A 17483-nucleotide genomic window follows, 5' to 3' on the forward strand; every position below is an offset into this window, starting at 1 on the left:
ACACACACACACACACACACACACACACACACACACACACTTACACGCCCTGTTTGCCACACCTCACAGACAGACAGACAGACAGACAGGTGAAGTGAGGCTGGGCGTTGTCACAGACTGGGAGAAACTGTACTTGATGAGACTGATGTGTGTAGCGTTGAGGGAGAGGAAGGGAGGGGAGGAAGGGAGAGAAGGGAGGAAAGAGGGAGGTTATATGAAAGGAAGAGAACGGAGGAGGAGGTTAAAGAGAAGGTTTGATAATAAAGGAAGGGAGGAAGGAAGGGAGTAGGAAGGAAGGAAAAAGAAAAGAAGGTTCGAGGGAAAGAAGGAAGGAAGAATGGAGGAAAAGTTAGATAAAAGTAGAGAATGGAAGAGGAGGAAGGGTTGGGAGGGAAGAAGGGAGGAGGGAGGAGGAAGGAAAGGAAAAAGAGAAAGAAGGAAGGAAGAATGGAGGGAAAAGTTAGATAAAAGTAGAGAATGGAAGAAGAGTTCAGAGAGGGAGGGAGAAGAAGAGGAAGGGTTGGGAGGGAAGAAGGGAGGAGGAAGGAAAGGAAAGAGAGAAAGAAGGAAGGAAGAATGGAGGGAAAAGTTAGATAAAAGTAGAGAATGGAAGAAGAGGGAAGAGAGAGAGGAGGAAGAAGGGAGGAAGAAGGAAGGAAAGAGGAAGAAGGAAACAAGAGATAAACAGAAAAGAAAGAACAGGTAAAGAAGGAAGGAAAGGTCAGAAGAGAAGGAAGGAAGGAAGGAAGGAAGGAAAGAGAAGAAGGAAGGAAGAAGGAGAGAGAGAGAGAGAGAGAGAGAGAGAGAGAGAGAGAGAGAAAGGAAGGAAACAAATGAGGAAATTCGAGGGAGAAGGAAGTAGAATTAAACAGCAAACATTGACTCTATAGTGGCATATGTAAAACAACTATTAAGACTATGAAGAAACAGCAGCCTTGGGACCATCTTCTTAACAGGCTAACATTATCCATTATTTCCCAAGGCCACAGCGAAAACTAACCTGATATCCATGGGTGATTTCCCCGTTCAAAGATGCAGAAGTCGGGTCAAACTATCACTAGGGTCACAAAACAGTTCATGAGAATCCCAGGACCTTCCACAAGAGGCTTTTTAAATTAGAGAGTTGATGGGCCGATAGCTTTAATGATATATTTTCCCGCTCAAAGATGCAGAAGTCGTGTCAAACTATCACTAGGGTCACAAAAGAGTCCTTGAGAATCCCAGGACCTTCCACTAGAGGCTTTTTAAATTAGCGAGTTGATGGGCCGATAGCTTTAATGATATATTTCCCCGTTCAAATATGCAGAAGTCGGGTAAAACTATCACCAGGGTCACAAAACAGTTCATAAGAATCCCAGGACCTTCAACGAGAGGCTTTTTAAATTGGCGAAGTGAGGTGCCGATAGCTTTAATGATATATGTATTACCGTTTGCTTGTCACATGAACCCCGCCAGGGATTATCCAAGGGGTGAAAAAGAGATGATTGGGGAAGTTACTTGAGTCAGGAAGGTAAGGAAAGGAAGGAGTAGGAAGTCTTGGGGAAAGAAGGAGAGGAGGAATGGAGATGGGAGGGAGAGAGAAGGGAGGAGAAGGTTAGATAAAAGTTGAGAATGGAAGAGGAAGTAAGAGGGAATGGAGAGAAGTAAGGAGGGGAAGAGAAGGGAGGATAAGGTAGGAGAGAATGGAGAAGGAGGTAAGAGAGGAGGAGGAGGAGGAAGAGGCGGAACGAAAGGAAGGGAGGGAGTGGAAGGGGGAAGCATGATTTGGAATTAGTTAAAGGAGAAGGATCGAAAGAGTTCACACACACACACACACACACACACACACACATTCACACACACACACACACACACACTATCAGTAAGCCGTGAATAGTGTTGCAAGATCATATTGTCACCTTGCCTAAAAACGCCTTTCTATATTGGACTTAAATTGCTTTCCTTGTGGAGTTTAATAGATAGATAGATAATAGATAATAGATAGCAACCCTGACCCCATTTTCCTTAATTTTAGAGTAGCCCCCCTTAAATTTCCACCCCAGGCAACCCTAACTCCATTTTCTTTCAGTACCTCTTCCATTAAACCATTGTTCTTCTCTCTATTAACATCCCCTGACTTAAAACAAAATCTCAACCCTTATTTATTTATCTCAAGAATAAGTAAATGTTCTTCTTTTTCTTCTTCTTCTTCTTCTTCTTCTTTAGTCCTCCTCCTCCTTTTCTTCTAACCTTCTTCTTTCTCCTCATTTTCTGACCCCATTTTCCTTAATTATAGAGTAGCCCCCCTTAAAAACCTCCCCCTGGCAACCCTAACCCCATTTTCTTTCAGTACCTCTTCCATTAAACCATTGTTCTTCTCTCTATTAACATCCCGTGACTTAAAACAAAACCCTAACCCTTATTTATTCACCTCAAGAATAAGTTAATGTATATGTTTTCATTTTAAGGCAACCCCCCCCCCTTAATTTGAGAGAGAGAGAGAGAGAGACTTTATTGGTGGCTGTCTCTCTCTCTCTCTCTCTCTCTCTCTCTAAATTAAGAAAGAACACTTGCTTTAGAACAGTGTACGAGCGAAGGGAGGAAGGGAGCGGGAGGGAAGGGGTTGTTACGCGCGGGTTTTTATGGTGACGCCCTTCAGTAGGCTACTAACCCCCACACCCTCGTCACACCGTATCACGAAAAACACTGGAGCCAGATTTTTTAAACGTTGTGATAGTCATCGTTAACAATAATGTGGTTGATTTGGCTTTGTATGAGCTGTTCACCCTCGCTTCCTCTTCCTCCTCTTCCTCTTTCTTCTCCTCCTCCTCTTGTTGCGCCGACTAAACGAAACTTTCCATCTTTTCCTCCTTTTTTTTTTCTTTTCCTCTTATTCTTGTTCTTTTCTTTCTTCTGCTTCTTCTTCTTTTAATTTATTTTTACGATTGAGTTTAGAAATGACGTCACACACACACACACACACACACACACACACACACACACACACTAATGAGAATCCAATTGATCTCCTTTTTTTTTCCTTTTCCTCGTTCTTCTTTTGTTTCTTCTTCTTCCTTTAATGTATTTTTACGATTGAGTTTATAAAGTACGTCACACACACACACACACACACACACACACACACTAATAAGGACCCGATTGATCTCCTTTGCGAGCTTAAAAAATGGTAATAGGCTAGTTGATGGGAGAGGCAGAGGAAGGCGTCTGGAAATAGCGACTTTAATTTCTTTTTACGATTGAGTTTATAAAGTACATCACACACACACACACACACACTAACGAGAATCCGATTGATCTCCTTTGCGAGCTTAAAAAATGGTAATAGGCTAGTTGATGGGAGAGGCAGAGGAAGGCGTCTGGAAATAGCGACTTTAATTTCTTTTTACGATTGAGTTTATAAAGTACGTCTCACACACACACACACACACACTAACGAGAATCCGATTGATCTCCTTTGCGAGCTTAAAAAATGGTAGTAGGCTAGTTGATGGGAGAGGCAGAGGAAGGCGTCTGTAAATAGCGACTTTAATTTCTTTTTACGATTGAGTTTATAAAGTACGTCTCACACACACACACACACACTAACGAGAATCCGATTGATCTCCTTTGCGAGCTTAATAAATGGTAATAGGCTAGTTGATGGGAGAGGCAGAGCGAGGCGTCTGGGAATAGCGACCGTCCTCCTCCTCTTCTTCCTCCTCCTCTTCTTCCTTGTTTACCACACTCCTCCTCCTCCTCATCATCATCATCCTCTTCTCTTCTTCTCTTTATTTATTTTCTTGTTTTTTCTTGTTCTTGTTCTTGTTGTTCTTGTTGTTCTTCTTGTTCTTCTTCTTGTTCTTGTTCTTCTTGTTCTTGTTCTTCTTCCTCTTCTTCTTCCTGCTGCTCCTCCTCCTCCTCCTTATCTTAGTCCTCCTCCTCCTCCTTTTCTTCTAATCTTCTCCTTTTTCCTCCTTTTCTTCATCTCCTCCTCCTCCTCCTCCTCCTCCTCGTATCTTCGAAGGAAATATGGCAAAAGAAAGACGAACGAAGAGAAAATTAATAAAGGAGGAAAAAGCTGAAAATGAAAGAAAATAAAAACATTGGGAAAGAACGCTGTCTGTCTATGTATGTATGTATGTATGTATGTATGTATAGTTAAATAGATAAATAATAAAAAAAACAAGGCGAATAACTTTAAGTAGGTTGCAATTCTTCTTACTGTGTTCTAAGTACGGTTCAATGTCCTTAACTATGTATATATGTATGTGTGTGTGTGTGTGAGAGAGAGAGAGAGAGAGAGAGAGAGAGAGAGAGAGAGATGGATAGATAGATGGATTAATGGATCTATCTACCTATCTATCTATCACTATATATGGTAAGGTAAGGGAGGGGAGGGAAGGAGAAGGAGCGGGGTGTCGGGGAAAGGTGTGTGTGTGTGTGTGTGTGTGTGTGTGTGAGGGCGGGCGGGTGTCACGGATAGTCTGTGCTGTGTCATCAGTAGTAACGTTCTTAATACAGTGAACGCTGAACCGCCGCGCTGAACACTGCTGAGCCCCCCAGAGAGAGAGAGAGAGAGAGAGAGATTGGAAGTGCTCGTTCGTGATGTGATCGTAAACTGTGAAAGTGCTCGTAGAAAAAATATATATCGTCATCACCTTTGGGTTGATTAAAGAACCTCTTGTGTGTGTGTGTGTGTGTGTGTGTGTGTCATGGATAGTTCAGTGAGGGCTGCCAAAAGGGGCATCCTCAAAAATGTGGTAAGTTTTTTTGTATATATATTTTCTTTAATCCCAAACTCCTATTCCTTGGTGAGTTTCTTCTTCATTATCTCCTATATTTTTGTTTTCTTTGTTTGTTGTTGTTTTTGTTGTTAGGAAAGACCTCTCTCTCTTCTCTCTCTTTAACTTTCTCATTTTTTTTGTATATTTTATTTAATCCCAAACTCCTATTCCTTAATGACGGTTTCTTCTTCATTATCTCCTATATTTTTGTTTTCTTTGTTGTTGTTTTGTTGTTTTGTTTGTTAGGAAAGACCTCTCCCTCCTCTCTCTCTTCTCTCTCTTTAACTTTCTCTTTTTTTTTGTATATTTTATTTAATCCCAAACTCCTATTCCTTAATGACAGTTTCTTTATTATTTCCGCTATATTTTTGTTTTCTTTGTTTGTGTTGTTTTTGTTGTTGTTTTGTTAGGAAAGACCTCTCCCTCCTCTCTCTCTCCCTCTTTCTTCCCTCTCTTTAACTTTCTCATTTTTTTGTATATTTTATTTAATCCCAAACTCCTATTCCTTGATAACAGATTTTTCTTCATTATCTCCGCTGTATTTTTGTTTTCTTTGTTTGTTGTTTTTGTTGTTTTGTTTCTCTCCCTCCCTCTTTCTTCCCTCTCTTTAACTTTAACCATTATTCTCCTTTCTCTCCACCACCACCACAACCACCACCACCCCCACCACCACCACCACAACCACCCCCCTCCCTCCCTCTCTCTTCCCTCTCTCTAACTTTCTCATTATTCTTCCTTCTCTCCTTCCCTTTCTTCCTTCTCTCTAACTTTCTCATTCTCTCCCTTTTTTGCCTCCACCCTTCTCTCTCCTCTCTCACCTCCTCCTCCCTCCCTTCTCTCTTCTCTCCCTCCCTCCTTCCCTTCCTCTTACTCCCTTCTCTCTTCTCTCCCTCCCTCTTACCTCCTCCTCCTTCTCTCCTTCCTTTCTTCCTACTCCCTTTTCTCTCCTCTCTTACCTCCGCCTCCATGTCTCCTTCCTTTCATCTCTCTTTTCTCCCTCCCTCATACCTCCTTCTCCCTTCTCCTTTGTGGGTTTGTTTTCTTTGTGTTCTTTGTCTTCTTTGTTTTCCTGACGCTATGGTTATCTGTCCCTGTCTTCAGTAATCCTCTACCTTGACCTCCTCCTCCTCACCCTTTTGCTACTGTGTTCCGTCTTCAGTATTCCTCCACCTTCACCTCCAGTTCCCATTCCAATAGTTAACTCGTCTTGCATTCCTCATGTCCTTCGTGGTCTCGAGGTCAGGTGTTATCACTGTGTTCTGCCTTCAGTATTTCTCTACCTTCACTTTTCCTCCTCTCCCTTCGAACGTATTGGAGGTCACAGGTTAAGCTTCCGCTCCAGTATTCAAACTTGTCTTGCATACCTTCCCGTCCTTCGTGGTTCCGTGGTCAGGTGTTGTCACTGTGTCTCGTCTCCCCCAGGGCGGCGCGGGGCTCGTCGGTGCTGAAGTGGACCTCTCTGGCCGACACCTGGAGCGGCTGCCTACCGTCCTCTTCTCCAGCCTTCACCTCACCGGCATCAATCTATCCCATAATCTCCTCTCGCCTGCGTCCTCCGCCACTTCCCCGGCCAGGAGGCGTTGTGTAGGTCACTCAAGGAAACAAAGGGACCGTAGAAGGCGGGCAGGGCCGCCGGAGTGCCGCGAGTCGCCTGGGGCACGAACCAGGCCGCGACCCCTACCCAGTGACCACAACACACTCAGTCTGTCTGGTAAAACTGACGGAGGCACCGGCGAGGAGGAAGGAGGACTAAGTGGTGACTCGGGCGTCCCCTCAGACCGAACAGAAGAGGGCTGCCCGAGGAGTGACCCAGAAAGTCCACCTCTTGAGACATCCCCGAGGAGGCCCAGCTTCTCCGACGAACTTCAAGACAAATTACGTCAACGGAGAGCAGCAAGTGAAGGCTGTACTGAGACGGAGGACTCCTCGCGTCACGTGGAGAATGTAAACACCCCAGCCAATGTGCCCAGTGCTTGTGATACCCAATCCTTGACGCCCCTGCAAACTGAACCACGCCCCCCAGCCCCTCTCCCTCATCAAGCCTCCAGCAGCCCCTCCAGCAGCACTACAAGCAGATGGGAAGGCGCGGGAAGCAACCGAGAGGAGGGTAGCCGGGGTAGCTATGAAGACAGTAGCTCATCCGGCGTCGACGAGAGTGACAGCGGGTCCGAGGCAGGGGCGGCGGAGGGGGGTGAGGTGAGGGCGGCCTCCTCCAGAAGCCTCGGCGCGCTGCATCAGCTGAGGTACTTCCAGCAGCTTCAGGTATGCCACGGCTCAGCCCGGTCACATATTCCTGAACGGTGGCAGAGTTATCACCCGGCCCGGTTTAACTTATATTGGGTAGATAATACTAAATTGATGTTTTTTGCCAATAAACACACATACTTATTAGAAGAGGATTGCGGGCTTTTTTTTTATATTATTGTTTCCTTGAGCTGTCTCCTTTGTCGTAAAAAAATATAGTTAGTTACTGAGCTCTGAAGGGGCGGTACCAATCTCACATACACTTCAGAAATCAATGGAAACAAGAAAGGAAAAGCCACATTGAAATTACTGTTGTTTTTATATCAATGTTTACACGTATACTGAAAATACCTGATGACTTGCATGGAATAAGTAAGAATCAGTAAGGAAATGAATAAATGAGGGATAGGTAACGATGAAGGGAGGAGTTAGAAAGTTAAAAAGAAAGAAAGACAGTAAGAAACCCCGCTCCTAATTCTTAATCGCGGAGGGCTTCTTTTTTCTCCTCCCAACAGTGTTCAAGGATAAGAGAGTTGAGCTGTTTTTCTTCCTTCCTTTAATCTCCTGTTTTTGCGCCATCGTCACCATAACTTCTGCGTCACCATACTCTGTTGTTGTTGTTGTTGTTGTTATTGTTGTTGTTATTGTTGTTGTTGTTGTTGTTGTTATTGTTGTTGCTGTTGTTGTTGCCGCCCTGAAACTGCTTCCCTTGCTGTATAAGATGTCCCAGTAGTTCCCAAAGTATCAGGTATTAATTAGTATAACTCCAGACATTGATAAAAAAAAACTCCAGAATTAAAATATGACTTCTTCTTATCCTTGTTTTGCTCTGGTTTTCTTTCGTAACTTTTGCGTCTCCATACTCTGCTTCTTGTTGCTGTATAAAATGTGCTAATAGTTCCCAAAGTATCAGGTATTATTAGTATAGCTCCAGACATTGATAAAAAAAAAACTCAAGAATTAAAATACGACTTCTTTTTTTCTTATTTTTGTTTTGTCCCGTTTTCTTTCTTTTGTCTTGTCTGTCTATCTTTTTTCCTTCTCTCGTTCTTTCTCTTTCTTCCTTTCTTTCTTTCTTTCTTCTTTTTTATGCTTGTTTTGTCCCGTTTTTTTTTCTTTCGTCTTTTCCTCCTATCTTTCTTTCTTATTTCGTTCTTTCTCTTTCTTCCTTTCCTTCTTTCTTTCCTACTGATTTTCTTTTTCTCTATCTTTCTTTCTTTTTTCGTTCTTTCTCTTTCTTCCTTTCTTTCTTTCTTTCTGTCTTTCTTTCTTCTGCATTTTCTTATTTTCTTATTATTTTCCTGTTACCTACTTCCTTATTTGTTCTTATTTATTTAACTCAGGTCATCAGGTAATCTTCGTATGTATCTTCTTATTTCCTTTTTCATTTCCTATTTCTTTATTTATTCATATTCATTTAACTCCCTTCTTGGCGTCATCGTGCGCCAGAAATAGCCAAAACATCAAATATTCTTCTCACAGGTCCAAAAAGTTCCAGTGACATCAGAACCCAGTAATTTCAATGTGACTCTTCCTTTCTTGTTTCCATTGAAGTTCTTCTTTGCGTCATCGTGCGCCAGAAATAGCCTAAGCATCAAACATTCTTAACACAGGTCCAAAAATATAGCCAAAACATCAGGCATTATTAACACAGGTCCAAAAAAGCTCCATTGACATTAAAAACAGTAATTTCAATGTAACTCTTCCTTTCTTGTTTTCAATGATGTCCTCCCTTGCGTCATCGTGCGCCAGAAGTAGCCAAAACATCAAATATTCTTAACACAGGTCCCAAAACGCTCCATTGACATAAAAAAAACCCCAGTAATTTCAATGTGATTCTTCCTTTCCTGTTTTCATCGATGTCATTCCTTGCGTCATCGTGCGCCAGAAGTAGCCAAAACATCAGGCATTCTTAACACAGGTCCAAAAACATACCCAAAACATCAGGCATTATTAACACAGGTCCCAAAAATCTCCAATGACATAAAAAAACAGTAATTACAATGTGACTCTTCCTTTCTTCTTTCCATTGATGTCATTCCTTGCGTCATCGTGCGCCAGAAGTAGCCAAAACATCAGGCATTCTTAACACAGGTCCAAAAATATACCCAAAACATCAGGCATTATTAACACAGGTCCAAAAAAGCTCCATTGACATAAAAACTCAGTAATTACAATGTGACTCTTCCTTTCTTGTTTCCATAAATGTCCTTCCTTGCGTCATCGTGCGCCAGAAGTAGCCAAAACATCAAATATTCTTAACACAGGTCCCAAAAGCTCCACTGACATAAAAAAAACAGTAATTTCAATGTGACTCTTCCTTTCTTGTTTCCATTGATGTCATTCCTTGCGTCATCGTGCGCCAGAAGTAGCCAAAACATCAGGCATTCTTAACACAGGTCCAAAAATATACCCAAAACATCAGGCATTATTAACACAGGTCCAAAAAAGCTCCATTGACATAAAAAAAACAGTAATTTCAATGTGACTCTTCCTTTCTTGTTTCCATAAATGTCCTTCCTTGCGTCATCGTGCGCCAGAAGTAGCCAAAACATCAAATATTCTTAACACAGGTCCCAAAAACTTCCAAAGACATAAAAACTCAGTAATTTCATCGTGCCTTTTCCTCCTCGGTATCCCAGACGGTGGTGCTGGACGAGAACAGGCTGGAAGAGTTCCCGACCTGCCTCCTCAGCCTGCCCCACCTGGTCTGTCTGTCCCTGGCCCGCAACCTGTTACCGGCGCTGCCCAACACTCTCCACTCCCTCGCCAGGTGTGTGTGTGGGTGGGTGTGGGGGGCTGGGGGTGAGGGAGGGGGAGCTCTGTGTGTGGGTGGGGTGGAAGGGATGCTTGTGGTGGTGGTGGAAGGGGGGGAGAGGTGCCTGTGTGTGTGTGTGTGTGTGTGTGTGTGTGTGTGTGTGTGTGTGTGTGTGTTTTAGCTTCATGTAGAGATTGTTGTACTTTTTTTATTGGGTTATTGATGTGTTTATTTATGTATTTATAGGTAAAAAAAAAGATACATACATATAAACAAATGAACACGCACGCACGAACACACAACATACAGACACACGCACAAACAAATAAACAAATAAACATGCACTTTACGAATAAATAACACATATAAACAAACAACACAAGCAAATAAACATTCATTCTCAAATATAAACAGACAACACACGAATAAATAAGCACACACACACACACACACACACACACACACACACACACACACACACACACAGAATACACATACATGCACACACAAACACACAAACAATCCTCCCCCTCCCCACCCCCCTCCACAAACACTAACAGGCTCTCCCCCAGGCTGGTGGAGCTGGACGTTTCCTTCAACCGCCTAGTGGAACTGGGGGTCGGGGTGGCTCGTCTGGCCGCCCTCAAGCACCTACGAGCCGCCCACAACAGGATCGAGGAGGCCCCTGAACTGGCCGCCATGGAGGCCCTTCGTACCCTGGTGAGTGCCCGCGTTTCCAGATTACGACTTAGAAATGACCAGAATTCGACAAAAAATTACCAAAACGACAAACACTACAAGCCTGACTCAATCTTACAAAAACACGATTAACGAAAAACACATTGCAATAATTTCTTCCTTCATCTGTATTTCCTCCTGCCTACGACTTGAACTCTCTCAAGAGGAGGGTATCAGCCCTGGGTCGTATTACAAGAGATATCGCCGCCCAAGAACATTGACAAGGCTTTCGTAGGAGTTGTGAGCATTTCCAGGGGTAGTTTTATGACCCTGGTGGTACAGTAGTGTGAGTCTTCTTCTGTACCATGAACCTGAAGAAACACTCATTAGAACCTGACTGACCCCCTCTTTGACCTTTAGAAATAGCTGATGTGAGAAGCGAGACTGTCTTATAATACCAACCCAGGACACCTCTCCTCCCGAAACTGACCTATCTTTCGGCCACTTCTCTTGACTCTTGTAGGAGCAGTGGGCAGCCTGCAAATTTCACTATTCTTTCCTTGTTTTTCCCTTGAACTGCTTCCTTTACCGAAAAAAAAAGGCTCTTGTGTATATCGATCACATGGTAGAACAAGCAAACACTTCGCTATTATGGGCCCCAAATTTGGATCTTTCTCATATTGCGCGTAAGGTATGAATTAGATTTCCAGCGTTATTGAGATCACCAAATACAGAAGCGATAATGTTTTTTTCTCATACAGGAAAGGAAACAGCTCAAGGGCAAGAAAAAAAGAAACAATAATAAACAAAAGCCCGCCGATCACTGCTCCTAAAAAAAGGGCTTAGAGTGGCCGAAAGAGAGGTCGATTTCGGGAGGACTCAAAGTTACAGCTAGGACCCGGACTTTCGGATGTCACGCCAAATATATCCAAAGGCCACAAAAAGGAGTATTCAGGTTCTCATGAGTGGTTGTTTTGTTCACTTTCAGGGTGCGGAAGCCTCGTTAGCCTATCACAACGCTCATGAAACTACCCATGGAAATACAAACACAACCTCTACGTATATTTAGAATCGACCGTCATTTCGCTGCGTCGGGAGTAAACTGAATATCGAGGTGCTTTCATCTGCTCATCAAGCCCCATGTGAAAGCCTTGCCAACTGTGGGTGTTTATGCCCCAAAATGTCTAAGAATATTGTATTTATCAGTTTCTGCATAAAAGCTCTCACACCGCACCAGCGTTGCCAGATTGTCGTACTCCGCCTCTAATATTCGCCCATTTCAGACCAAAAACCGTCGCACCCATAAAAAATAACGATATCCATTTCTAGTTATTGCTAAAAATGTTAATTATAGAGTTTTTTATGAGCGTTACGCGTTAGAAATAGGAAAATCCCGTGTGGTGAGTACGATAACGTGGCATTCCTGCACTGCACACAAAATTAATGATGGTATTCAATCAAACTTCAAGAGGAGAGTATCAAGGCACCTCTCCACCCGGAATTAGAACCCTCCACCTCTCTTTTAGCCTCTAGTCCTTTTTTTTTATTTCATTTTGCCGGAAAAGTATCTAGTGGGCTTTTTTGTTAATGATTTTGCTTTATGACCTTGAGCTGCCTCCTTGCTGTAAATAAATGTCATCTAAAATCAATATTCTATACGAGTGGAAAGAATGTCAGTGTTAATTAAGGCGTATTGACTCTGTTTATGAAGCTTTGTCGCACATTATAGGGACGCTGGTGAATGCCCTTTGAAGCCCCTTAGAAGTAGGCTACCCTCGCGCACCCTTCCTCACCCTGCCCTTAGAAGTAGGCTACCCTCGCGCACCCTGCCTCACCCTGCCCTTAGAAGTAGGCTACCCTCGCGCACCCGTCCTCACCCTGCCCTTAGAAGTAGGCTACCCTCGCGCACCCGTCCTCACCCTGCCCTTAGAAGTAGGCTACCCTCGCGTACCCTTCCTCACCCTGCCCTTAGAAGTAGGCTACCCTCGCGCACCCTTCCTCACCCTGCCCTTAGAAGTAGGCTACCCTCGCGCACCCTTCCTCACCCTGCCCTTAGAAGTAGGCTACCCTCGCGCACCCGTCCTCACCCTGCCCTTAGAAGTAGGCTACCCTCGCGCACCCTTCCTCACCCTGCCCTTAGAAGTAGGCTACCTGCGCACCTGTCCTCACCCTGCCCTTAGAAGTAGGCTACCTCGCGAACCCTTCCTCACCCTGCCCTTAGAAGTAGGCTACCTCGCACCTGCCCTCACCCTGCCCTTAGAAGTAGACTACCCTCGCACACCCTTCCTCACCCTGCCCTTAGAAGTAGGCTACCCTCACCCCTTCCTCACCCTGCCTTTAGAAGTAGGCTACCCTCGCACCCGTCCTCACCCTGCCCTTAGAAGTAGGCTACCCTCGCGCACCCTTCCTCACCCTGCCCTTAGAAGTAGGCTACCCTCGCCCACCCGTCCTCACCCTGCCCTTAGAAATAGGCTACCCTCGCGCACCCTTCCTCACCCTGCCCTTAGAAGTAGGCTACCCTCGCGTACCCTTCCTCACCCTGCCCTTAGAAGTAGGCTACCCTCGCGCACCCGTCCTCACCCTGCCCTTAGAAGTAGGCTACCCTCGCGCACCCTTCCTCACCCTGCCCTTAGAAGTAGGCTACCCTCGCGCACCCTTCCTCACCCTGCCCTTAGAAGTAGGCTACCCTCGCGCACCCTGCCTCACCCTGCCCTGAGACGAAGGCTACCCGAGCGCACCCGGCCTCACCCTGCCGTTAGAAGTAGGCTACCCTGCGCACCTTCCTCACCCTGCCCTGAGAAGTAGGCTACCGTCGCACACCCGTCCTCACCCTGCCCTTAGAAGTAGACTACCCTCGCGGACCCTGCCTCACCCTGCCAGACGAAGTAGGCTACCCTCGCGCACCCTTCCTCACCCTGCCCTTAGAAGTAGGCTACCCTCGCCCACCCGTCCTCACCCTGCCCTTAGAAGTAGGCTACCCTCGCGCACCCTGCCTCACCCTGCCCTTAGAAGTAGGCTACCCTCGCGCACCCTGCCTCACCCTGCCCTTAGAAGTAGGCTACCCTCGCGCACCCTTCCTCACCCTGCTCTTAGAAGTAGGCTACCCTCGCCCACCCGTCCTCACCCTGCCCTTAGAAGTAGGCTACCCTCGCGCACACTTCCTCACCCTGCCCTTAGAAGTAGGCTACCCTCGCGCACCCTGCCTCACCCTGCCCTTAGAAGTAGGCTACCCTCGCGCACCCTGCCTCACCCTGCTGCTCACGATAACTTTGTAGCCTACTGATCAGACTCTGAGTGCACTATTTTAAACCGATTTTCATAGCCTTGTTTTTTTATTAGCTACTAAATATGTACTGAATACCGTTTTCGTAGTGTAATAATAATATGCCCCAGTGTAAGTTGATAGCATATACAAGCAAACTAACATCCCGGAAAAGTATATAGAAAAAAAATTGTAGCTATGATTGTCAAGTTGTGAACCGACACTTACAGCAGTAAAAATGGAAGTAGGCTATTGAGGGTCATAATAAAAGAAAGTCTGATTATATGGAGGTATTTTCCTAGTGATATGATTTAGTCTCAAATTATGGAAGAGCTGAGTTTGTTTGTTTTGTTTTGTTTTTCAATGTTAAAATTTGTCTGTAATTTGACAGTTGACACACATAGCCTATCAAAAACTTGCGAGGAACACGTATAAGTTGATTTTTGTGTTTGAAGCTTTGATATAATTCCCTATGGACTGGTCAGAATGCCGTGATAATACCCCAATAGGCTACACAAGACCACTGCACTATGAGAAACTACGAGGAAAAGGAAAGTCAGTGTGTATGTTAGGTTAGGTTAGGTTAGGAGGATGCGAGTGTATAGATAGATAGATGGATAGAGATAGATCGATAGAGAGAGAGTGTCTGTGTGTGTGTGTGTGTGTGATGCACGACTAACGCTTGACAGACATGCACGCGAGATGATGGCGTTTAATTGTGACAGGTGTATAAAACCGCGATACATGCAATAAATTTCCTCTAGCAAATGAGCGTGACGGGAGTGGCAGGTTGAGCACGGAAGAGCAGGGTTATCAGAGCGATGTGATGGGTTTCTCTGAAGAGCGAGGGTGACAGGTCTTGAAATGTTATGCAGAAACCTATCCGGGAATTGGTGGGTCTTCTTTTTTTAATTAGTTGAAGGATAAAAGGTGGATTCTGCTAAAGTTATGATATGTTTAGTAAAGAAAAAAAAAATCCCCTTAAAAGTTGTGTTTTATAAATACCTTAAAGTTAATTAGTTGAAGGATAAAAGGTAGATTCAGCTAAAGTTTTGATATGTTTAGTAAAGAAAAAAAATCCCCATTAAAGTATATCGTTCTAAAAATATCTAAAAGTTGATTAGTTGAAGAATAAAAGGTAGATTCAGCTAAAGTTATGATATGTTTAGTAAAGAAAAAAATCCCCATTAAAGTATATCGTTCTCAAAATATCTAAAAGTTGATTAGTTGAAGGATAAAAGGTAAATTCTACTAAAGTTATATGTTCAGTAAAGAAGAGAAATCCTCATTAAAGTATATCGTTTTATAAATACCTAAAAGTTAATTAGTTGAAGGATAAAAGGTAGATTCAGCTAAAGTTTTGATATGTTCAGTAAAGAAAAAAAAAATCCCCATAAAAGTATATCGTTCTAAAAATACCTAAAAGTTAATTAGTTGAAGGATGAAAGGTGAATTCTACTAAAGTTATATGTTCAGTAAAGAAGAAAAAATCCCCATTAAAATATATCGTTCTCAAAATATCTAAAAGTTAATCAGTTGAAGAATAAAAGGTGGATTCTGCTAAAGTTATGATATGTTCAGTAAAAGAAAAAAATCCCCATAAAAGTACATCGTTCTCAAAATACCTAAAAGTTAATTAGTTGAAGGATAAAAGGCGAATTCTACTAAAGTTATATGTTCAGTAAAGAAAAAAAATCCCCATAAAAGTATATCGCTCTCAAAATACCTAAAAGTTAATTAGTTGAAGGATAAAAGGTAGATTCTACTAAAGTTATATGTTCAGTATAGAAGAAAAAATCCCCATTAAAATATATCGTTCTAAAAATACCTAAAAGTTAATTAGTTGAAGGATAAAAGGTGGATTCTGCTAAAGTTATGATATGTTTAGTAAAGAAAAAAAAATCCCCATAAAAGTATATCGCTCTCAAAATACCTAAAAGTTAATTAGTTGAAGGATAAAAGATGGATTCTACTAAAGTTATGATATGTTCAGTAAAGGAAAAAGATCCCCATAAAAGTATATCGTTCTAAAAATACCTAAAAGTTAGTTAGTTGAAGGATAAAAGGTGGATTCTACTAAAGTTATATGTTCAGTAAAGAAAAAAAATCCCCATTAAAGTATATCGTTCTAAAAATAACTAAAAGTTAATTAGTTGAAGGATAAAAGGTGGATTCTACTAAAGTTATGATATGTTCAGTAAAGGAAAAAAATCCCCATAAAAGTATATCGTTCTAAAAATAACTAAAAGTTAATTAGTTGAAGAATAAAAGATGAATTCTACTAAAGTTATGATATGTTCAGTAAAGGAAAAAAATCCCCATAAAAGTATATCGTTCTAAAAATACCTAAAAGTTAATTAGTTGAAGGATAAAAGATGGATTCTACTAAAGTTATGATATGTTCAGTAAAGAAAAAAAATCCCTATAAAAGTATATCGTTCTCAAAATACCTAAAAGTTAATTAGTTGAAGGATAAAAGATGAATTCTACTAAAGTTATGATATGTTCAGTAAAGAAAAAAATCCCCATAAAAGTATATCGTTCTAAATATACCTAAAAATTAATTAGTTGAAGGATAAAAGGTGAATTCTACTAAAGTTATGATATGTTCAATAGAGGAAAAAAAAAAATCCCCATAGAAGTACTGTACTAAAAATGCCTAAAAATAAAATGTAAAAAATCTGAAGTGTATATGGAGAGTCTGTAATGATAGCTGGATAAATAGATACAGGTAGATACAGAGATAAATAGATAGATACAGATAGATATAAATAAATAGGCTGGTTGATATATAGTATAATTAGACATATAGATGGATAATTAGGTAAAGAGAGATAGATGTAATATTCCACTCTGAAACCATGAATATCACTTTCTCACTTAACACCTTACAAATATTTGAACTTAACATTAAAAAAAAAACTCAGCCCCTCCATAATTTTAGACTAAATCATATCACCAGTTAACTTTAAAAAAAAAACTCTACTCTTCCATAATTTGAGACTAAATCATATCGCCAGTTAACTTTAAAAAAAAAAATATATATATACTCTTCCATAATTTTAGACTAAATTATGTCACCAGTTAACTTTAAAAAAAAACTCTACTCTTCCATAATTTGAGACTAAATCATATCATCAGTTAACTTTAAAAAAAACTCTACTCTTCCATAATTTTAGACTAAATCATATCACCAGTTAACTTGAAAAAAAACCTCTGCTCTTCCATAATTTGAGACTAAATCATATCACCAGTTAACTTTAAAAAAACCTCTACTCTTCCATAATTTGAGACTAAATTATATCACCAGTTAACTTTAAAAAAAAAAACTCTGCTCTTCCATAATTTGAGACTAAATTATATCACCAGTTAACTTTAAAATAAAAACTCTGTTCTTCCATAATTTGAGACTAAATCATATCACCAGTTAACTTTAAAAAAAAAACTGTTCTTCCATAATTTGAGACTAAATTATATCACCAGTTAACTTTAAAAAAAAAACTGTTCTTCCATAATTTGAGACTAAATTATATCACCAGTTAACTTTAAAAAAAACCCTCTGCTCTTCCATAATTTGAGACTAAATTATATCACCAGTTAACTTTAAAAAAAAAACTCTGCTCTTCCGTAATTTGAGACTAAATTATATCACCGGTTAACTTTAAAAAAAACTCTACTCTTCCATAATTTGAGACTAAATCATATCGCCAGTTAACTTAAAAAAAAAAAAACTCTGCTCTTCCATAATTTGAGACTAAATCATATCACCAGTTAACTT

The 17483-nt window shown here is 41.6% G+C and overlaps 1 protein-coding gene across 1 annotated transcript in view; it reads left to right on the forward strand.

The window, feature by feature from the left end:
• Positions 1-17483, forward strand: part of LOC126988674 (uncharacterized) — a 74276-nt gene that overhangs the window by 26216 nt on the left and 30577 nt on the right. The window contains exons 2-4 of the mRNA XM_050847029.1: positions 6157-7025; positions 9650-9780; positions 10338-10485. Of these exons, the coding sequence (XP_050702986.1) occupies positions 6157-7025; positions 9650-9780; positions 10338-10485 (1148 nt within the window). The remainder of the gene's footprint in view (positions 1-6156; positions 7026-9649; positions 9781-10337; positions 10486-17483) is intronic.

Source organism: Eriocheir sinensis, chromosome 70 (assembly GCF_024679095.1).
Source record: "Eriocheir sinensis breed Jianghai 21 chromosome 70, ASM2467909v1, whole genome shotgun sequence".
In the NCBI taxonomy this organism is placed as follows: Eukaryota; Metazoa; Arthropoda; class Malacostraca; order Decapoda; family Varunidae; genus Eriocheir; species Eriocheir sinensis.